Source organism: Colobus angolensis, unplaced genomic scaffold (assembly GCF_000951035.1).
Source record: "Colobus angolensis palliatus isolate OR3802 unplaced genomic scaffold, Cang.pa_1.0 Scaffold328, whole genome shotgun sequence".
Classification (NCBI taxonomy): Eukaryota; Metazoa; Chordata; class Mammalia; order Primates; family Cercopithecidae; genus Colobus; species Colobus angolensis.
Genome location: NW_012116577.1, coordinates 3,133,117 through 3,156,231, shown reverse-complemented (window position 1 = coordinate 3,156,231; position 23,115 = coordinate 3,133,117). Strand labels below are relative to the sequence as shown.

Genomic DNA, 23,115 nt, shown 5'->3' with positions numbered 1-23,115 from the left:
TAATGCCCTTCTTTGTCTTTTTTGATCTTTGTTGCTTTAAAGTCTTTTACCAGAGACTGGGATTGCAACCCCTGCTTTTTTTTGCTTTCCATTTGCTTGGTAGATCTTCCTCCATCTCTTTATTTTGAGCCTATGTGTGTGTTTCATATGAGACGGGTCTCCTGAATACAGCACACCGATGGGTCTTGACTCTTTATCCAATTTGCTAGTCTGTGTTTTTAACTGGGGTATTTAGCTCATTTATATTTAAGGTTAATATTGTTATGTGTGAATTTGATCCTGTGAATATGATGTTAGCTGGTTATTTTGCCCATTAGTTGATGCAGTTTCTTCATAGTGTTGATGATTTTTACAACTTGGTATATTTTTGCAGTCACTGGTACTAGTTTTTCCTTTCCATGTTTAGTGCTTCCTTGAGGAGCTCTTTTGAGGCAGGCCTGGTAGTGACAAAATCCCTCAGCCGTTGGTTGTCTGTAAAGGAATTTATTTCTCCTTTGCTTATGAAGCTTAGTTTGGCTGGATATGAAATTCTGGGTGAAAAATTCTTTTCTTTAAGAATTTTGAATATTGGTCCCCACTCTTTTCTGACTTACAGGGTTTTGGCAGAGAGATCTGCTGTTAGTCTGATGGGCTTTCCTTTGTGGGTAACCCAACCTTTCTTTCTGGCTGCCCTTCACATATTTTCCTTCATTTCAACCTTCATGAGTCTGATGATTATGTGTCTTGGGGTTGCTCTTCTCGAGGAGTATCTTTGTGGTGTTCTCTGTATTTACTGAATTAGAATGTTGGCCCATCTTGCTAGGTTGGGGAAGTTCTTCTGGATAATATCCTGAAGAGTGTTTTCCGACTTGGTTCCATTCTCCCCATCACTTTCAGGTAACCAATCAAACATAGGTTTTGTCTTTTCACGTAGTCCCATATTTCTTGGAGGCTTTGTTTGTTCGTTTTCATTCTTTTTTCTCTAATCTTGTCTTCATGCTTTATTTCATTAAGTTGATCTTCAATCTCTGATATCCTTTCTTCCGCTTGATCGATTTGGCTATTGATACTTGTGTTTGCTTCACGAAGTTCTCGTGCTGTGTTTTTCAGCTTCATCAGGTCATTTATATTCTTCTCTAAACTGGTTATTCTAGTTAGCAATTCCTCTATCCTGTTTTCAATGTTCTTAGCTCCCTTGCATTGGGTTAGAACATGAACATGCTCCTTTAGCTCAGAGGAGTTTGTTATTACCCATCTTCTGATTCCTACTTCTGTCTATTCATCAAACTCATTCTCCATCCAGTTTTGTTCCCTTGCTGGTGAGGAGTTGTGATCCTTTGGAGGAGAAGAGGCGTTCTGATTTTTGAAATTTTCCACCTTTTTGCATAGGTTTTTCCTCATCTTCATGGATTTATCTAACTTTGGTCTTGATGCTGGTGACCTTTGGATGGGATTTTAGTGTGGACATCCTTTTTGTTGATGTTGATGCTATTCCTTTCTGTTTGTTAGTTTTCCTTCTAACAGGCCCCTCTGCTGTAGGTCTGCTGGAGTTTGCTGCGGGTCCACTCCAGACCCTGTTTGCCAGGGTATCACTAGCGGAGGTTGTAGAACAGCAAAGATTGCTGCCTGTTTTTTCCTCTAGAAGCATTGTTCCCAGAGGGGCACGCACCAGTTGCCAGCTGGAGCTCTCCTGTATGAAGTGTCTGTGGACCCCTGCTGGGAGGTGTCTCCCAATCAGGAGGTACAGGGGTCAAGGATCCACTTGAGGAGGCAGTCTGTTCCTTAGCAGAGATCTAGCACTGTGCTGGGAGATTCACTGCTCTCTTCAGAGCCGGCAGACAGGAACGTTTAAATCTGCTGAAGCTGTGCCTGCAGCCTCCTGCTCTGTCCCAGGGAGGTGGGAGTTTTATCTATATGCCCCTGACTGGAGCTGCTGCCTTTCTTTCAGAGATGCCCTGGCTAGAGAGGAGGGATCTAGAGAGGCAGTCTGGCTACAGTGGCTTTGCTGAGCTGTGGTCGGCTCCACCCAGTTCGAATTTCCTGGAGGCTTTGTTTACACTGTGAGGGCCTACTCAAGCCTCAGTAATGGTGGACGCCCCTCCCCCTACCAAGCTTAAGCTTCCCAGGTTGACTTTAGACTGCTGTGCTGGCAGTTAGAATTTCAAGCCAGTGGATCTTAGCTTGCTGGTCTCTGTGGGGCTGGGATCCTCTGAGCTAGGCTAGACCACTTGGCTCCCTGGCTTCAGCCCCCTTTCCAGGGCAGTAAACAGTTTTGTCTCACTGGCATTCCAGGTGCCACTGGGGTATGAAAAAAAAACTCCTGTAGCTATCGGTGTCTGCCCAAATGGCCGCCCAGTTTTGTGGTTGAAACTCAGGACCCTGGTGGCATAGGCACCTGTGGGAATCTCCTGGTCTGCGGGTTGTGAATATCATGGGAAAAGTGCAGTGTCTGGGCTGGAATACACCATCCCTCATGGCACAGTCCCTCATGGCTTTCCTTGACTAGGGGAGGTACTTCCCCAACCCCTTGCACTTCTGTGCCTCACCCGAGGAGGTGCTTTGTATCAGGCTTAGTTACTGACCAGCTATGACCTGAACCTAAGTTTACTCATCTGATAAAAGAGAAACCTACTTTATCTACCAGGTATCCACTTATTTGCTGTTCAGAATAAATGAACTTAATGAGATAAAGTGTCTCTTACAGGACTGGCACATGTTAGGAGCTCACCAAACAGTAGTGACTGGTTGTTATCATTGACAATTATAATATTTGTGATTTAGGTTGGAACTCAGTTTATCCGTGGTGTGTCTGGAGGAGAAAGAAAAAGGACTAGTATAGGAATGGAGCTTATCACTGATCCTTCCATCTTGTTCTTGGACGAGCCTACAACGGGCTTAGACTCAAGCACAGCAAATGCTGTCCTTTTGCTCCTGAAAAGGTAAATGCTATGGGAACATTATCTTTAGTTAAATATCTTATCACTACTATGTCCCAGATATTCTTGGTGCAGGGGGTTCAGAAATGATCAAAACAATTTCTTCCTCTTCTGTTGGAGGGAAAGTCACTTGAGAAGTGAAAAGCATTGTCAAGAAAAACAAAGCAGGTAAGAGTGTAGGGAAGGATTGCTGTGATGTGGGTGGGGGCAGGGTTGGGCCTGTTTTGTGCTGTCTCTTTAGCTTCTTTACTCAACACCAACAGATACACACATACACATTTTTTCTATCTCTCTGCTCTGTAACACTGAACATTTTGTAGTTTTCTGAGTAGACTTTTTTATTTCACATCTTTCTCTTCTGATTCTTCCACCTTCAGTGCTTTTTCTTCTTAACTTTCTCCTGTTGGGCCTTTTTTACTCTGCTTATATCATCTTCAGACTGGGTTGTGAGTCTCCCATTTTGCTTACCAGGAATCCTTAGCTTCTTCTGTTTCATATTGTGCTGAAATTGTTGACCTACTGGCCTGATCCTCTTTGAGGCAGAATGTCTTTGTATACATGCTAGCATACAGTAGATTCTTAGAAAATGTTAAAATTGAAGTGACTCTTCACATAAGATATTTTGAATAGTAACAGTTTCGAACAGTGATTTTGGCCCTTCTTCTACCTGTGTATTGTTATTATAATTATCACAAACATTATTACAATTCAAGGTGAGATTTGGGTGGGGACACATATCATTCCACCCCTGGTCCCTCCCTCCCAAATCTCATGTCCTCACAGTTTGAAACCAATCATCCCTTCCCAAGAGTCTCCCAAAGTCTTAATTCATTTCAGCTTTAACTCAAAAGTTCACGATCTAAAGTTTCATCTGAGACAGGGCAAGTTCTGTCCACCTATGAGCCTGTAAAATCAAAAGCAAGCTAGTAACTTCCTAGATACAACAGGAGTACAGGCATTGGGTAAATACATCTGTTCCAAATGGGAGAAAATGGCCAAAATGGAGGGGCTACAGGTCCCATGCAAGTCCAAAATACAAAGGGGCAGTCAAATCTTAAAGCTCTGAAATTATCTTCTTTGATTCCATATCTCACATCCAAGTCACACTGATGCAAGAGGTGGGCTCCAAGGGCCTTGGGAAGCTCTGGCCTTGTGGATTTTCAGGGTACAGCCCCTCGCGTGGCTGCTTTCACAGGCTGATATTGAGTGTCTGTGGCTTTTCCAGATGCACAGTGCAAGCTGTTGTTGGATCTACCATTCTGGGGTCTTAAGCTATGATGGCCCTCTTCTCACTACTCCAGTAGGCAGTGCCCCACGGGGGGCCCTGTGTAGGGGCTCCCACCCCACGTTTCCCATCTGCACTGCCCTAGCAGAGGTTCTCCATGAGGGCTCCATCCCTGAAGTTGACTTCTGCCTGGACATCCAGGTATTTCCATACATCCTCTGAAATCTAGGCTAAGGGCAGGCCTAACACTACATGGAAGCCACCAAAGCTTGAGTCTTGCACTCTCTGAAACAACAGCCTGAACTCTCTGTTGGTCCCCTTTAACCATGGCTGGAACATACGGCACCAAGTCTCGAGACTGCACGAAGCAGTAAGGCCCTGGGCCTGGCCCAGGAAACCATTTTTTCCTCCTATGCCTCTGGGCCTGTGATGGGAGGGGCTGCTGTAAAGACCTCTGACATGCCCTGGAGACTTTTTCCCCATTATCTTGGTGACTAACATTTGGCTCCCTATTACTTATGCAAATTTCTGTAGCAGGTTTGAATTTCTCCTCAGAAAATGGATTTTTTCTTTTTTATCACATCATCAGGCTGCAAATTTTCTGAGCTTTTATGCTCTGCTTCTCTTTTAAACATAAGTTCTAATTTCAAACCATATATTTGTGAGTGAATAAAACCGAATGCTTTTAACACACCCGAGTCACCTCTTGAATGCTTTGTTGCTTAGAAATTTCTTATGCTAGATGCTCTAAGTCATCTCTCTCAAGTTCACAGTTCCACAAATATCTAGGACAGGGGCAAAATGCCACCGATCTCTTTGCTAAAACATAGCAAGAGTCACCTTGATTCCAGTTCCCAACAAGTTCCTCATCTCCATCTGAGACCACCTCAACCTGGACTTGATTGTCCATATCGCTGTCAGCATTTTGGTCAAAGCCATTCAACAAGTGTCTGGAGTTTCCAAATTTTCCCACATCTTCCTGTCTTCTTCTTAGCCCTCCAAACTGTTCCAACTTCTACCTGTTACCCAGTTCCAAAGTAACTTCCAGATTTTTGGGTATCTTACAGCAGCATCCTACTCTACCAGTACCAATTTACTGTATTAGTCTGTTCTCATGTCTGCTAGGTATGTCTGCTAATAAAGACATACCTGACACTAGATAATTTATAAAGAAGTTTCATGGACTCACAGTTGCACATGGCTGGGGAGACCTCACAATTATGGCAGAAGGCAAAGAAGCAGCAAAGGCATGCTGTACATGGCGGCAGGCAAGAGAGCTTGTGCAGGGGAACTCCCATTTATAAAACCATCGGATCTTGTGAAACATTTTCAGTACCATGAGAATAGTATGGGGGAACTGCCCCCATGATTCAGTTATCTCCACCTGCCCCTGCCCTTGATACGTGGGGATTGTTATAATTGAAGGTGAGATTTGGGTGGGCACACAGCCACACCTTATCGACCTGTAAGTCATAACTCCTGTGAAAAGGTAAGTTAGCACTGTTTTGGCCATGGACTTAGACCAGAGATTAAATCCCAGCCTTGTCTCTTACTAACAGTGATCCCTTGGCCAGTTGCTTAGTTGCTTGATCCTTTAAGACATATTTATAAAATGAGGGTAATAATAATAATATTAGAACTGCCTCATAACAATACTGTGAAAATTGAAATGAAGTTATCTCTAAAGTATTTAGCAAAGACATAGTAAGTACTCAGTTATGTTAATTGCATTATTAGGGCAGAAGAGTGAAAACTAATTTTTAAAGAGCCAGAAGACCTAAATGATAAGTCAGAATGAGATATATGACCGTTTTAATATGTAGTCCATGGTTAGTTCTCAAATCTTGAAAATACTTGCAGATTAACTGGGTTGCTTCTTAAAATGCAGATTCCCTAGACCTACTCTCAGAGATTCTAATTCAATGTCTGGGAAGACTGTCTTAGAATCTGCATTTTTAATAACCATTCTAGTTGATTCTAGATTGTCAATGCAACATACTTTGAAAATTCCTATTCTGTTTTAACAAAAGCTTTGAATTTAGGTTTCCTAACCATAGGTAAATAATATGAGAAGAAAAGTTAGTAAGACAAAGTCAAGTTGAACTAGAAGCAAACAATCTAAAGGCAAGAATGGAGTATGTTACCAAGAAGTACAAGTTTCAGATATTTAATGACTCATTATTGTCTCACTTTTAACCTAGGATGTCTAAGCAGGGACGAACAATCATCTTCTCCATTCATCAGCCTCGATATTCCATCTTCAAGTTGTTTGATAGCCTCACCTTATTGGCCTCAGGAAGACTTATGTTCCATGGGCCTGCTCAGGAGGCCTTGGGATACTTTGAATCAGCTGGTATGGTTGACTTTTTAATGCTGTAAAACCCTTCATTAATAGGATCCTGAAGGAGAGCAAAGCGGGTGTGCAGGAGTGCTGTTTGGTCTTTGGGTAGACATACCATGAGAATCTATCACTTCAAAATATATTTGTTCCATTTGGTGCTAGTATTTTTCTTCATGGTGCACCACAGCTTGTTATTGAGGTATCTTTCTTGTCTTATTTGAATGTGCATGCGTGTATGAGTATTTCTGCTGGGCCTATATTCTGCTTCCTAGTTATAGTGACCATTTCTTAAAAGCTCAGTAATTAATATGTTGGCCTTATAGCCAGTTATTCTGTCACTTGAACATTTTTAGAAAGGCCTAATATGGTTGTCTTCTTGACCATATAACAGATGAGGCCTTATAATTTTTTCTCCTTGCACATGATGTTGGTCTGCCCTGATGAGCACTCATGGAGATGCTACTTAATTGTATTTATTTTTATTTTTATTATTTTTTTTGAGATGGAATCTCACACTGTCACCCAGGCTGGAGTGCAATGATGTGATCTTGGGTCACTGCAAGCTCCGCCTCCTGGGTTCATGCCATTCTCCTGCCTCAGCCTCCTGAGTAGCTGGGACTACAGGCGCCTGCCACCATGCTGGGCTCATTGTTTTGTATTTTTTTAGTAGAGATGGAGTTTCACCATGTTAGCCAGGATGGTCTTGATCTCCTGACCTTCTGATCCACCGCCTGGGCCGCCCAACGTGCTAGGATTATAGGTGTGAGCCACCGCGCCCAGCCAATTTTGTTTTTTAGGGTTTGTTTGTTTTTTTCTTTTGAGATGGGATCTCACTCTGTAACCCAGGCTGGAGTGCAGTGGCACAATCTTGACTCACTCCTTGAGCCTCAACCCCCCGGGCTCAAGCCATCCTCCCACCTCAGCCGCCCAAGCAGCTGGGACTATAGGCACATGCCACCATAGCTAGCTAATTTTTGTATTTTTTGTAGAGTCGGGGTCTTGCCATGTTGCCCAGGATGGTCTCAAACTCCTGAGCTAAAGCAATCTGCCATGGCCTCCCAAAGTGCTGGGATTACAGGTGTGAGCCACCATGCCCGGCAGACAATACTTAATTTTCTGGTAACTGTAGATAGCAACTTTAGCACTTGAGTGGGTATCGGTCAATACAGTGGTTAGTCCTAAACCTGACTTAGATGGACCAAAATTTCTAACAATCTTGGACTGCATGGTTCTTTTTATTTTAAATTGAAATGTGTGATTTTTAAAATTTTAGGTAGAAATATGCAAGTTTTTTTAATGGCTTGTGCGGTCTGCCTCATTTTAGAGATATTTGGATATGATTATAAATGATTCCCTATGATCCTAAATATAATTTTAGATATTCATTGGCCATGTTTCTTAGTTTTTAGAAAAGGGGATTAACTAAGAGTCAGATTTCAGGCCACACTGAGTTCAGATGATCTCATTATCTGAAGCTGAACGGTTCAGGTGTGCTGTGCTGGCCATGTTCTATCAAGAATACTGCTCAGGGGATTTGTTCTCTATTTGGAATTATAGCAGCACAGCAGTTGATTTGGATTTTGGAATTAATTAATTAATTTACTTTTGAGACAAGGTCTCACTCTGTCGCCCAGGCTGGAGTGCAGTGGTGCTTTCTGAGCTCACTGCAACTTCCGCCTCCCAGGTTCAAGCGATTCTTGTGCCTCAGCCTCCCTAGTAGCTGAGATTATTGTCATAAGCCAACACACCTGGCTAATTTTTGTGTTTTTAGTATAAATGGGGTTTTTCCATGTTGGCTATGTTGGTCTCAAACTCCTGGGCTCAAGTGATTTGCTGGTCTCAGCCTCCCAAAGTGCTGGGATTGCAGATGTGAGCCACTGCACCTGGCCCTGGACCTCTGAATTTAGTATGTGGGGAAGCAGTCATTGCTGATGTGGGTTCCATCATTCTGGCATTCCCTAGGTGAACTCAGAGAGCAAAACACACCTGGGCTTTTGGTATTTTTTTCTTGGGTCTATATTTAGATTTTTGAGGAAGTACTGTTAAGCACCAGAGCATACTGATAGCTATTTCAGGTCTCATGAATTACGATAGGTAAGGACCAAGCACTAATGCAAAATGCCCTGCAAATCCAAGGTTGGCTTGGAGTGTTTTCTTCTTCTTTTCCTTTTCCTTTTCCTTTTTTTTTTCTTTTCTTTTCTTTTCCTTTCTTTTCTTTTCTTCTTTTCTTTTCCTTTCCTTTCCTTTTCTTTTGTTTTTTGGCCTGGAGACAAAGAATTGCTGAAATATTGTGTGATAGGCTGGGCACAGTGGCTCATGCCTGTAATCCCAGCACTTGTGGGTGGATCACTTGAGGCCAGGAGTTAGAGACCAGCCTCGAACTGGTCGAACATGGTGAAACCCTGTCTCTACTGAAAATACAAATATTAGTTGGACGTGGTCATGCACGCTTCTAATCCCACCTACTTGGGAGGCTGAGGCAGGAGAATCACTTGAACTCGGGAGGCAGAGGTTTCAGTGAACCAAGATCCCCTACCACATTCCAGCCTGGGTGACAGAGGGAGACCCTGTCTCAAAAAAAAAAAAAAAGAAAAAAGAAAGAAACCAAATATATATATACAGTGTGACTGAATATATAAAAAGAAAGGGTAAAATTAGTGGGGGAAAAAGAGAGAAAGAAAGTTAGGGAGAAGTCGTTAGATTCTGTCTTCTCTAGCCTCACCTCCCTTGCCCTCTGAAAGTGACTTCTCTTTATTTTCCAAGACCATCATGTTTGTGTTTTTGGGCTGCCTTCTTTCATAGGTTATCACTGTGAGGCCTATAATAACCCTGCGGACTTCTTCTTGGACATCATTAATGGAGATTCCACTGCCGTGGCATTAAACAGAGAAGAAGACTTTAAAGGTATATGAATGTGTTACAGTCCCAGATTTTTGCCTAATTGAATTGGCTGAAATTTAACAATGTGGTGGCTAATTAAAATGTGACTTCGTGAATTTCTGTTAATGCAGTCTTCTGATCCCAGTCAACACAAACATTTTGTTGTCTGTGAGTGCTGCTGGTGTTTTTGATTTAATTTATAAATGAGAATTTATATGGTGTTGTCAGTTCCAAGAGGAGTTAACATTTTTTAAAATGCTCACTGTTTATATGGTGTTTTTAAAATAAGAAACTTGGCAATGTATGCATTTGCATATAGTAGGAAGCAACAACCAGATTTTTTTTTTTTTTTGAGACAGAATCTAGCTCTTGTCACCAAGGCTGGAGTGCGATGGTGCTATCACGGCTCACTGCACCCTCTGCCTCCTGGGTTCAAGCCATTCTCCTGCTTCAGCTTCCGGAGCAACTAGAATTACAGGCCTGTGCCACCACACCCAGCTAATTTTTATATATTTAGTAGAGGTGGAGTTTCACCCTGTTGGCCAGGCTGGTTTCGAACTCCTGACCTCAAGTGATCCTCCCACCTTGGCCTCCCAAAGTGTTGGGATTACAGAAGTGAGCCACCACCCCCAGCCACGACTGGAGTTTTATATTAAGAATTAGAACTCTGTGGTAAGAAGTCTGTTTTAAAAGAATTAAGGTCAAATAGGAAAACATCAGTGGGTTTGCTATATTCATAAGACTATGGCAGGAGACAGCCTAGTTCTCTGTACTTTTCTTTTTATTTCTTTTTCTCTTTTTAAATATATATTTTAATTTATTATTTACTTTATTTATTTTTATAGAGACAGGGTCTCGTTTCGTTGCTCAGGCTGGTGTTGAATTCCTGGCCTCGCATGATCCTCCTGCCTCTGCCTTGCAAAATACTGGGATTACAGGAGTGAGCCACCGTGCCTGACCTGTTATACTTTTCTAATGACAGAGCTCATAATTTTTTATTTCTATTTTTCCTTTTTTTGAGATGGAGTCTTGCTGTCTCGCACAGGCTGGAGTGCAGTGGTGTGATCTCAGCTCACTGCAACCTCCACCTCCCAGGTTCAAGCGATTCTCTTGCCTCAGCCTCCTGAATAGCTGGGATTACAGGCGCGCACCACCACGCCAGGCTAATTTTTTTTTGTATTTTTAGTAGAGATGGGCTTTCCCCATATTGGTTAGGCTGGTCTCGAACTCCTGACCTTGTAATCCACCCGCCTCAGCCTCCCAAAGTGCTGAGATTACAGGCATGAGCCACTGTGCCTGCCCTATTTTTTCTTTCTGAAGCTTTAGAATGAAGGTGTTAGGGAAGAATCCAAGAAAGGGGTCACAGAAAAAATGGGCTAAATTAGTTGTTATTTTGTTCATGTTTCCTTTTTATTCACTGATTGCAAAGCCACGGAGATCATAGAGCCTTCCAAGCAGGATAAGCCACTCATAGAAAAATTAGCCGAGATTTATGTCAACTCCTCCTTCTACAAAGAGACAAAAGCTGAATTACATCAACTCTCCGGGGGTGAGAAGAAGAAGAAGATCACAGTCTTCAAGGAGATCAGCTACACCACCTCCTTCTGTCATCAGCTCAGATGGGTTTCCAAGCGTTCATTCAAAAACTTGCTGGGTAATCCCCAGGCCTCTATAGCTCAGGTAACCAGCAGATTCTTTTGAAATACTCAGATGGGAACAATGTGGTTCTGTTATCATCTGCTTCAGGATATGTTTATCTTCTACCCACCCTTCCAGTTATTTGTTATCTTCACTCCACCTGGGATATAGAACCAGTCAGCAGAACAAATAAAGGACAATTAAGTTTTACGTTTGGAAAGCTTCTGTTTTTTTGAGACAGAGTCTCACTCTGTTGCCCAGGCTGGAGTGCAGTGGCATGAACTCAGCTCACTGCAGCCCTGACCTCCCTGGGCTCAAGTGATCCTCACACCTCAGCCTCCTGAACAGCTGGGACTACAGGCACATCACACCACATCCAGCTAATTTTTGTGTTTTGTATAGAGACGGGGTTTCGCTGTGTTGCCTAGGCTGGTCTTGAACTCATGGGTTCAAGTGATTCTTCTGTCTCAGTCTCCCACAGTTCTAGGATTATAGGTGTGAGCCACCATATCTGGCCAGCTTCTTTTTTTTAGTGGTTTCTTAGACTACCCTAACTCAGAATTTTTGTGATTTAGACAAGCTGTAATGAATAATCTGAGTAGAAAAATGGTTTTTTTTTGGGAAACTGTGAAAGAAATGTCAGCCATGTTTGGAGTTTTCCTGTAGCTGTTCACTTTCGTTCACTGGTTCATTCAACATGTTCTTGTAGGGCCTGTGCTGTGCTTTAGGGATGTGAATTCAGTAGTGAACAAAATGGGCAAAAATAAAACTCTGCTCATGGAGCTAATTTTCTGAGGAAGATAGGTGTGATAAATAATAAATAAATTAAATACATAGCATGTTAGATGGTAGAAGGAACTATGGGGAAACTTTAAGCAGAGAAGGGGTGGAGAAAGGGGAGGAAGAGAGAGAAGTAGGGAGAAGAAGGTTAATTTGCAGTTGGAATCAGGTGATCAGGGAAACCTTCACCTACTGTCACTGAATACACCTGAAGGGAGTATGTGCTGGCCACTCCAAGGGAAGAGCCTGTGTGCAAAGTGCTATTCCTTATCACTGACCTTCCTTAGACAGTTTACAGGTCATACAAACATAGTAAGCAAATTTGAGTTCACAGAACAAGGCTATTCATTGTTAGATTAACTTTCTCTTAGTCAAAATGAGATAATGTTTCTTTATTCTTTGCTTTGCTCTGTGATAGTGATTATTACTCCTTATGGTTTTTGTTATTCTTTTCTTTAAACATTTTTTTTTTTTTTTTAGAGACTGAGTCTCACTCTGTCACTCATGCTGGAGTGCAGTGGTGCAATCACAGCTCACTGCAACTCCAAACTCTTGGCTCAAGCAATCCTCACACTTCAGCCTCCCAGGTAGCTGGGACTACAGGTGTACACAACACCTGGCTGATGTTTTGATATTTTGTAGAAACAGAGTCTCACTATGTTGTCCTGGTCTGGATCTCCTGGGCTCAAGTGATCCTCCTGCCTTGGCCTCCCAAAGTGCTGGGATCACAGGTGTGAGCCACCATGCCTGGCCTTTTCTGTTATTCTTAACCCCTCTGTCACCCAAAACATAAGTACTCCCAATTTATCGGCCTATTCTTCAAAGAAGTCAATTTAGCTGGTTAATTTGGGGCTGTTATTTTTATGAACAATATTGAGTTTCTGTTGAGTACTAAAAGATGGCACGTTGTTGGCTGTAGTAAAATATTACTGACGTTTAACTTGTGCATCATAATTTCCATACCTAAGTATATATATAAATATATCTAAGAGCTTGTATCCCTAGTTGAGTGATACTGCTAATTATGTGTGTGTGTGTATATATATGTGTGTGTATATATATTATGTGTGTATATACATATTATATATGTATATATGTATAGCCACATATATGTATGTATAGCCATACTGCTAATTAGGTGTATATGTAAATATATCTAAGAGCTTGTATCCCTAGTTGAGCCATACTGCTAATTACTCCAAATGTTTTTAGTACTTATAATTTGGTGTTTCTGTCAGAACATTGGGACTTTTACATACTATCAATTGAGGGTAAAATTTTATTCTTTGAGCGTAGATTTGATATCATTTGGAAATCAGTCTGGTAGAATCAACCTGGGTTACTTATTGTCAACAGTGAAATGATGTAATGAATTGCTCTTTTGGTGTGATGTATGCGTTAGATTTTTCTTACTTGGAAAATAACTTGAACTAGCTTGCTTCAAAATGTGGTTTATAAATGTCTTGTCTAAATCACCTATGTGGTAATTCTGGAGAGGGCATAATTGGAACATAGCTGTTTTTCACACACTGAGATTCTGCGTGTTTTGATACTGGGCTTCCTTCCAGTGCTAACATCTGGCCTAGTGCCTCCACGTTTAGCTTCCCTGCCTCATCAGTGGACTCACTTTCACAAAAGGAATTCCAGCCACGTTCAGAGTAGTGGCAGTCTCTTAGATTAAGAATAGAACCTTGGATCTCCCCATCTGCTTAGCAGGACAAGTTTTCTTTAGATTTGTGAAAAACTGGAATATTATCTTAGGGCAGGAGTAGGCAAACTTTTTTTTTTTTTTTTTTTGTAAAGGACCAGGTAGTAAAATATTTTAGGCTTTGCAGACCAAGTGGTCTTTGTCTCTTTGTCTCAGGTAGTCAGCTCTGCCGTTTTAGTGTGAAAGCAGCCATAGCTAATAACGTAAATAAACAAATATGGCAGTATTCCAATAATAAATGAAAGGCTGGCTAGGTGCAGTGGTTCATGCCTATAATCCCAGCACTTTGGGAGACCAAGGCAGAAGGATGCTTGAGGCCAAGAGTGTGAGAACAGCCTGGGCAATAAAACAAGACCCTATCTTTTTTTTTTTTTTTTGAAAGAGAGTCATGCTTTGTTGCCCAGGCTGGAGTGCAGTGGTGTGGTGTTGGCTCAGTGTAACCTCCGCCTCCTGGGTTCAAGCAATTCTCCTGCCTCAGCCTTCTGAGTAGCTGGAACTACAAGCACCTGCCACCATGCCAAGCTAATTTTTTTATTTTTAGTAGAGACAGAATTACACCATGTTGGCCAGGCTGGCTTCAAACTCCTGACCTCAGGTGAGTCCACCCACTTCAGCCTCCCACAGTGCTGGGATTACAGGTGTGAGTCCAACCAAGACCGTGTCCAACCAAGACCTCTTTAAAAAAAAAAAAAGGCAACTTTCATTTTATTCCAATAAAAGATTATACATGGGCACTGAAATTTGAATTTCATGTAAATTTTATATTGTGAGAAATAGTATTCTTTTTGACTTTTTATTCAATGATTAGTAAAATGAGCTAGGTGTGGTGGTGCATGTCTGTAGACCTAGCTACTCAAAAGGCTGAGGTGGAAGGATTGCTTGAGACCAGAAGTTTTGAGGCTTCAGTGAGCTATGTCAGTGAGCTATGATTATACCACTGCACTCCAGCCTGAGTGACAGAGTGAGACCTTATCTCTAAAAAATAATAAAAAATAAAGTAAAAAACCATTCTTAGCTCATGGTTGAACAAAGATAGGTGGGTGGCCCTATTTGATCTGTGGGCTATAGCTTAATGATTCCTTATTGAGGGTTTATAATTTTGTATGTTTTAATTCGGAGTTCTTGAAAATTGAGTTGTTAAAATGTTTTATGACTCTCTGCTGATAAATCTTGTATCTGTTGCTTTACAGCTGCACTTTGGCTTGAACTAGTTATTTCTTTATATGATTCAAATTTGGCCTCTGATAATGTGGCTACCAAAGATTATATTTGGAAAATCTTAGAATGAATGCATTATCTGTATGAGAAGATTTCATGTTCATTTAAGGTGCCAAGTGTTTCCTGAACAGCTCAACTTGGAAGCAGATGGGGTCTGTGCACTCCATTGTGCATTGTTTAGTTTGCGTGTTTGTTTTCCTTTCTTTAATGCCAGAAAGAATAACACAGACACACCTTATAAAAGCATGCCAAGGTTACAGGATTGATTATTTTGTCAATATGTTTGAAAGCTGACTTTGAAAACATTTTTACAACTTTGAAACTGTTAGGAAACATCTTAATCATAATACTCAGTGTTAGTATAAGATAACAAGTTTGAATGAAAACTTGACAAAGTATGTGGAATGTTTAGTTTGAAAAGTCTGGGTTGGGCATGGTGGCTCATGCATGTAATGCATGGTGGCTCATGCATGGTGGCTCATGCATGCAGCGCTTCAGGAGGCCAAGGTGGGCGGATCATAAGGTCAGGAGTTCGAGACCAGCCTGGCCAACATAGTGAAACACCATTTCTACTAAACGTACAAAAAATTAGCCGGGCTTGGTGGCTAGCACATGTAATCCCATTTGCTGGGGAGGCTGAGGCAGGAGATTCGCTTGAACCCTGGAGGTGGAGGTTGCAGTGAGCCAAGATTGTGCCACTGCACTCCAGCTGGGGCAACAGTGCAAGACTCCATCTCAAAAAAAAAAAAAAATCCTGAATTGAATGTTCTTGACAGTTTTACTATGTGAAAATATAGACTCTTGTATGCACATGCATGAATACATGTGGATACAGTCATCTGCATTTATTTTGGAAGCTTGGTCTGTTGAAGTATATTCTGAGGGTAATGAAAATATGCCAGCATAATGGATTTCCCCCCAAAATTTCTAAGTGAATTTTAAAAGATATCTCATAAGTAGAAACATTGAAATAATGTTCTTTCCATGCTAGGTTCTTCACAAACTAGTTATCACAGATCATGGTACTGTTTTTGCAGTTTGGTGTGCTTCATGCCAAAAGTGTCCTTGATCAGTTACTTTCAATCTTAATACCACTAGACTGTTGGAGTATTGAGATTTCGTTTTTTTAACTTTGATGATTCCAAGATATGGTAGGATATTTTGTCTTCTTTAGATTACCACTCCTTTTTTAAAATTTTTATTTATTTATCAATTTATTTTTTGAGACAGTCTCACTCTGTCACCCAGGCTGGAGTGCAGTGGTACGATCTCAGCTCACTGCAACCTCCACCTCTAGGATTCAAGTGATTCTCATGCCTCAACCTCCTGAGTAGCTGGGACTACAGGTGTACACCACCATGCCTGGCTAATTTTTTTGTGTGTGTGTTTTTTAGTAGAGACAGACTCTCACCATGTTGACCAGGCTGGTCTCAAACTCCTGAGCTCAGGCAATCTGCCCCGTCGGCCTCCCAAAGTGCTGGGATTACAGGCATGAGCCACCATGCCCAGCCCATTTCTTGTTTTTTAATATTTAACGCGTGAGTAAATATAAGTAGGATTTTCTCAAATAAATTATTTCATAACATAACCCTTAACCCTTTGCTTATTAAAGTGTCCTTAAGAGATGCTGTGTCCTGGAAACAAGAGTGATGTTTGTCCAATCTCCTTAGGAGCTATAGAAATCTACTGAGTGGTGAAGAATGGTGAGAACGGCAGAGAATTGGCAGCTTAGGTCTGCAGCATTGGCTATAGGCATCACTGGCTGAAGCGACGAGGAAGCAGTGACAGGAGATGGGTAGTGGAAGCATGCAGAGTGTGTACAGAGAAAGCTGGCCGAATGCTTTGGTGACAGTGACAATGCACTTTTCCAGTGCAGGCTTGGACTCCCTAGAGGTTGGATAGGCGGGCTCCATCTCACCCCTCTTTCCTCACTGTGCAAAATTCCATTGTTAGAATTTTTTTAATGTGTGCTTCAAAATTTTTATTTATTTTTAATGTTAAGAATAAAGATATCCTGTTTTCACTTTAACCTCTTGAAATATAAAATGACTCATATTCGTTGGCACAAAGGTTGAGAGTTCAGTTCAGGGTCAAAACTCTTAGGCACCTGGACTTTGCTTTGCTAAATCTTGCATTGCTCTGCTACCCTGTATGGTATTCATAAGCTCAGTAACCTGAAGCAGACCCTGAACTGACTGCCGGGTGGTACAATGGGAGGAAGCCCAGCTCTTCCAGTAGTGTGCTTTGTGTCCTACCAGTCTCCCCAAACCACAGATAACTTAATTTTTAACTTAGGAAGCAGTCTAAATAACGTATGCTGTTTTATTTTCTCCCAGGGATGGGTCAAGCCATTGAGTGTTTATCTTAATGGTGAGATCTGATTGTGTAACCATGTATATTATACTAATAAATTGTGTGTATAAGTTTTTATCTCTAACTGAAACTCTTTCCTTTTTTTTTTTTTGCATTTTTCTTTTTGAAAAGATCATTGTCACAATCATACTGGGACTGGTTATAGGTGTCATTTACTTTGGGCTAAAGAATGATTCTACTGGAATTCAGAACAGGTAAGTAAATGTTTGGATCTTGATTTTAAGAAAGTGCTGTTACTTTTTTCAATCTTATGAAAATCCATTAAGAATTTGAATTTAAGACAAGTATAGTGTAAATGTCATTCTTTTATTGAGGGTAGGATGAGTCAGTTTATTTTTGAGACAGAGTTGCCCAGGCTGGAGTGCAGTGGCGGGATCTCAGCCCAGTGCAATCTCCACCTCCCGGGTTCAAGCAATTCTCCTGCCTCAGCCTCCCGAGTAGCTGGGACTACAGGCACCCACCACCATGCCCAGGTAATTTTTGTATTTTTAGTAGAGACGGGGTCGCACCATGTTGGCCAGGCTGGCTTTGAACTCCTGACCTCAGGTGGGTCCGCCCACCTTGACCTTCCAAAGTGCTGGAATTACAGGCATGAGCCACTCCACCTGGCCCAATTATTTTTAAATATACCATTCAGTGGCATTAAGTACATTTACATTGTTGTGCAACTATCACCACCATCCAGCTCTAGAATTCTTTTCATCTTCTCAAATGGAATATCTGTACCCATTAAGCAATAACTTCCCATCTCACATCTGCCTCTCCTAACCCCTGGCAGTCATCATTCTACTTTCTGTCTCTGAACCTGACTACTCTAAGACCCTCATATAAGTGGAATCATACAGTGGATATTCATTGGTAACTGGCTTATTTCCTTTAGCATATTGTCTTTATGGCTCATTCATGTGGCATGTGTCAGATTTCTTTCCTTTGTAAGGTTGAATAATATTCCATTGTATGTGCATACCACATTTTGTTTTTCCATTCATCTATTGATGGAAACTTGGGTTGCTTTCACCTTTTGGCTATTGTAAACAGTGCTCCCTACGTCCACAGAGATCTCTTTCAGCCAGGTGTGGTGGCATGTGTCTGTAGTCCCAGCTACCTGGGAGACTGAGGTGGGAGGATGGCTTGAGCCCTGGAGTTCTAGGCTGCAGTGAGCTGTGAGCTATGATTGCACCACTGCAGTCCGGCCTGGGGTAACAGAGTTCGACCTTGCCTCTTAAAAAAGCAAACAAAAAGCCCCCCAAAACTATTTTAGTTCCTGCTTTCAGTTATTCAGATATATACCCAGAATTAGGATTTCTGGGTCATATAATCATTCTGTTAATTTTTCTGAGGAACTACTGTACTGTCTTCCACAGTGGCCATACCATTTTACATTCTTACCAGCAGTGCACAAGTGTTCCAGTCTCTCCATGTCCTTACCAACACTTTTCTTTTTCTCCCTTTTAAACAGTAGAGACCCACTGGATCTTTGGAGAAATGTCTATTCAAGTCCTTTGCCCATTTTAAAATGGAATTGTTTGTTTTTTTTGTTGTCGAAGGAGTGCTTTATATTTTTGAGGAGATATTAATCCCTTTTCAGATACATGATTTGCGGATATTTTTCCCCACTCCCTGGGTTGTCTTTTCAGTGTTGACAGTGTCCTTTGATGCATAAACGTTTTTAATTTTGATGTAGTCCGGTTGATCTGTTTCTTCTTTTGTTGCCTGTGAACTAATATCTGTCACTTTTTTAATATATGTGTTTGACTTAGGGGTATGGTGGGGGTGGGACTCAGCTTTTCCTGTTACATGGTTAGCACTTTTGTTAGTGTTGTGATCCTTACCTAGTTTCAGTCCTCAATTGGAACTTTAAAAAGGACTGAAAATCTGGCCATTAAAACTCTTGGTAGAAAAATCCAGAGAAATAAAGAAGAACTTCAGGTGTTTCTTCAGATGTTTTCTGGAGAAATAAGGCATTCATCTTATTTTAATTTGTTTGTTTTTGAAACAGAATCTCACAATATTTCCCAGGCTGGTGTGCGGTAGTGCAGTCATAGCTCACTGCAGCTTTGAACTCCTGGGCTCATAATTTGTATTTTTGACTTAAGCTTGCTATCATTTTTTTCCCCAAAGCTCTAGGGTACATGTGCAGGATGTGCAGGTTTGTTACATAGGTAAATGTGTGCCATGGTGGTTTGCTACACCTATCAATCCATCACCTTGGTGTTAAGCCCAGTATGCATTAGCTATTTTTCCTGATGTTCTTCCTCCCACTGCCTCCCATTGACCCCACTATCATTTTTTAAATAAGCATTTGGACTACGTTAAAGTGGCCTGTGTGTATGATTTAATCCCTCCTGGGATGATTAATGATTTATTGATTAGGAAAAAATGTTTCAGCATCGTCTCTGGAAACAGGTTCTCAAAGTTTTGTTCAGGGGTGAATATTAGTACTTCATAATTTAAAACTGCTTGGAGTCCAGTGGTTTAGTTCTCTTCTTTGGGGATGAATTCTCTGAGAGAGGAAAGCACTCTCTGCTCTTTCTCTAACCTGTGTAACTGAGAAACTGGGTTTTAATCGTGTGTAGAGTATGAGCATCTTTGAATTAATAGCTACCTCTGGAATAACTGCTTTACAGAGTTGTGCTGATAGCTAAACAAATCAGTGTATATTAAGGGAAAAGGTATACTTTAAAAATAGTATTTGGATCCAGTCATCTCACTTCTAGATATTTACCCCAAAGATGTGAAAGCAGTTTGTCGAAGAAATTTCTGCACCCTCATATTTATTGCAGCATTGTTCACAATAGCCAAGATATGGAATCAGCCTAAGGGTCTGATTTGATAAAGAAAATGTGGTATATATACACAATGGAAAACAAAAGAAATTTTGTCATTTGCAATAACATGGATGGAACTGGAGAATATTAAGCCAAGTGAAATAAGCCAAGTACAGAAAGCTAAGCACAGAAATGTCACATAATCTCATTTAACGTGGAATCTGAAACAATGGAACTGAAAGAGGCAGTAGAATGGTGGTTACTAGAGGCTGGAGGGGTGTGGGGAATGGAGAGATGATGGTCAAAAGGTGCAAGTCCTCAGTTACACAGGAGGAATAAGGATTTTTCTTTGGAGATACATTGCACAATGTGGTGAACACAGTAAATAATAACATAAATTTCAGAATAGCTAAAATTTAAGATACTTTTACCACAAAAAATAAATGTTTGAGGCGATGGATGTGTTAATTAGCTTGATTTAATTATTTCACACTTATGATTCATGAATCATATCACTTGGTACCCCACAAATATATACAACCATAATATGCCAATTTATAATTTAAAAATCAAAATAAAAAATATTCAGACCAATAAGTAGATATAACAGATATGGATTACTACCTTGAAAGAATTAGAATGAATTAATTTCCTTAATAAGAAAAAACTGTGTTTAAAATAAATTTTCTTAGGATTTCGAAGGAATGTTTCCTTTGTCTACTTTTTCAGAATCATTATGAACATTACTGTACTGATAGATATAAGACAACAAATTGAATTGAATCTTTACTATATTCCATGTTCTGAAATTAGCTTTTTACTTGATATTAGGTTCGTGTGCAGAAAGTGAGATAACTGCATGTCTACCAGGCCTGGCTATTTTTCATTCATTTTAATTATATGTAAATACTTTTAAAACTGTTCTGTCTGGGCACCGTGGCTTACGCTTGTAACTGCAGTGCTTTGGGAGGCCGAGGTGGGAGGATTGCTTGAGGCCAGGAGTTCAACTCAGCTGCAGTGAGTTTATGATCATGCCACTATACTCTAGCCTGGGTGACCGAGGGCAACTCTGTCTCTAAAAATAAAATAAAACAAAAAAGACCCTAGCCTGTTCCCTTAGATCTTTGTTCTTTAGGTATCTATGGATTCTTTTTTTTTTCTTTCAGTGTAATTGTGTTGTTCACTTGGGTTTGCATTTTTTAAAATGTTCTCTTCCTTTTACGCCATTTAAATGATGTGTCACTTACCTCTTTTTCCGTTTCAACTCACACCCTCACTGTCAATTATATTGTTTTGTTATGGTGTTTCAGGGATGTTGGCATGCTTTCATAAAATTCATATTTATATCAAAGTGTAGATTAACTTAGCATTTTCCTTTTTATTTATTTATTTATTTTTTTTGAGACAGTGTCTCACTTTGTTGCCCAGGCTGGAGTGCAGTGGCACAATCTCAGCTCACTGCAACCTCCACGTCCCAGGTTCAAGCGATTCCTGCCTCAGCCTCCTGAGTAGCTGGGACTACAGGCACCTGCCACCACGCCCGGCTAATTTTTGTATTTTTGGTAGAGACGGGGTTTCACCATGTTGGTTAGGCTGGTCTTGAACTCCTGACCTCATGATCCTCCTGCCTCAGGCTCCCAAAGTGCTGGGATTACAGGCGTGAGCCACCACACCTGGCCAACATTTTCCTTTTTAACTCTCAATTACTTCACTGAGAAACACGCACTAATAGTGTTCCTTTTAATTACAATACACAAATTAGATGTTTCTTTATCAGTAAGTGTCACTTGGTTTCCTCTGAGCACTCTGGAAACCTCACAGAGGGCTGGCTGTCTTAGCATGTCAAGGATGATGTCACGGCCCTGCTGATGGTGGTGTGCTGCAGGTAGATTATGCATATAATAAGGGGTTGATTGAGGGTTCCCTTCACTGTCTTTCATTTTGCTTCCACATGACTTACATTCTTTGTTCAACTTTAAAATCAAAGTGACTAATTGAATATCTTAATCTTCGCGGACTTTATTTAGCTTACCACTTCTCTGTTTGTACGTTAGGAATGGTACTTGGCATTTTTGTTAGTTAAAATCATGTGTTGGCCTGGTTGCCATACCAAAATACCGTAAAGCAGGCGGCTTAAACAATAGAAAGGTATTTTCTCTCAGTTCTAGTCTGAAAGTCTGAGATCAGGATGCCAGCATTGCTGGGTTCTGGTGAGCCCTCTTCCTGGCTTGCAGACCTGCCTTCTTGCTGTTCCTTGTGTGGCAGAGCTCTGGTGTCTCTTCCTATTAGGACGCTGTTCCCATTACACTCTCCCCACCTCCTTATCCTGGAACCTCATCTGAACCTAATTACTTTCCAAAGGACCCATCTTCAAATATCATCACATTGGGGGTTGGGGCTTCAACATATGAATTTTGGTGGGGGGAGACGCAATTCAGTCCATAACAATCCAAGACTGTGAATTTCAAAATGAGCTATAATATGTAGTCCCATGGGTACTACTGTGGAGACATAAGAGATGGGGAGAGGCTTGATAGGGTTCACGCTTCCCTATTTTAACCAGAACAGTTTCCCTTTTTTCCTGCCTAACTTTATACACTGTCATTTGTGGAAAGAGTTTTGTGGGTAGAAAATCTATCTAAGAATGCTGAGTTGACTGTGGTGCTTTGGTTCCCCTTTTCATGGCAGAGCCGGGGTTCTCTTCTTCCTGACGACCAACCAGTGTTTCAGCAGCGTGTCAGCCGTGGAACTCTTTGTGGTAGAGAAGAAGCTCTTCATGTGAGTAGGTCTTTGTTCTGGGAACAGGGCTGTCCAGCTGCAGGGGCTGTTGGTTAGACTGATCACATCTGGAATTGGGGGCCAAGGATGGGATCCTGAGGATTACCAATATTTTTTAAAATTTATTTTTAAATTCATGAATAAAAATTGTGTATATTGATCGTGTGCAACATGATGTTTTGAAAATATGTATAGGGATTACCAATATTAATTGAGAAAAAGCAGCCAGGGATAGGGAAGAAAATCCTGAGCCTTTGGGACCTGATATCCAGAGAAAAGAGTTTTTCTAGATTTGAGTACGGTCAGAAAATCCAAATGTTGGAGAGAACAAGCAATAAAGGGACTGTTTGTTTTTAGTAAATACTGGTGACTTTCACAAGAAAAGTTTGAGGGGCTTGGTAGAGATTAAGCAGCAACTTGGAAGTGGGGAGATTAAGTTGACAAAGAATGTGACCATGCTTAGCCCTCAGTGGACCAGGGAAGTGGCGTGA

General features: G+C 41.1%; 1 protein-coding gene across 2 annotated transcripts in view; it reads left to right on the top strand.

The window, feature by feature from the left end:
* ABCG2 (ATP-binding cassette, sub-family G (WHITE), member 2 (Junior blood group)) overlaps positions 1 to 23,115 on the top strand; it is a 60,029-nt gene that overhangs the window by 27,892 nt on the left and 9,022 nt on the right. For both annotated transcript variants that reach the window (XM_011951831.1, XM_011951830.1), the window contains exons 6-11: positions 2,761 to 2,918; positions 6,342 to 6,493; positions 9,284 to 9,385; positions 10,791 to 11,041; positions 17,190 to 17,272; positions 22,535 to 22,624. In XM_011951831.1, coding sequence (XP_011807221.1) covers positions 2,761 to 2,918; positions 6,342 to 6,493; positions 9,284 to 9,385; positions 10,791 to 11,041; positions 17,190 to 17,272; positions 22,535 to 22,624 — 836 coding nt within the window. The remainder of the gene's footprint in view (positions 1 to 2,760; positions 2,919 to 6,341; positions 6,494 to 9,283; positions 9,386 to 10,790; positions 11,042 to 17,189; positions 17,273 to 22,534; positions 22,625 to 23,115) is intronic.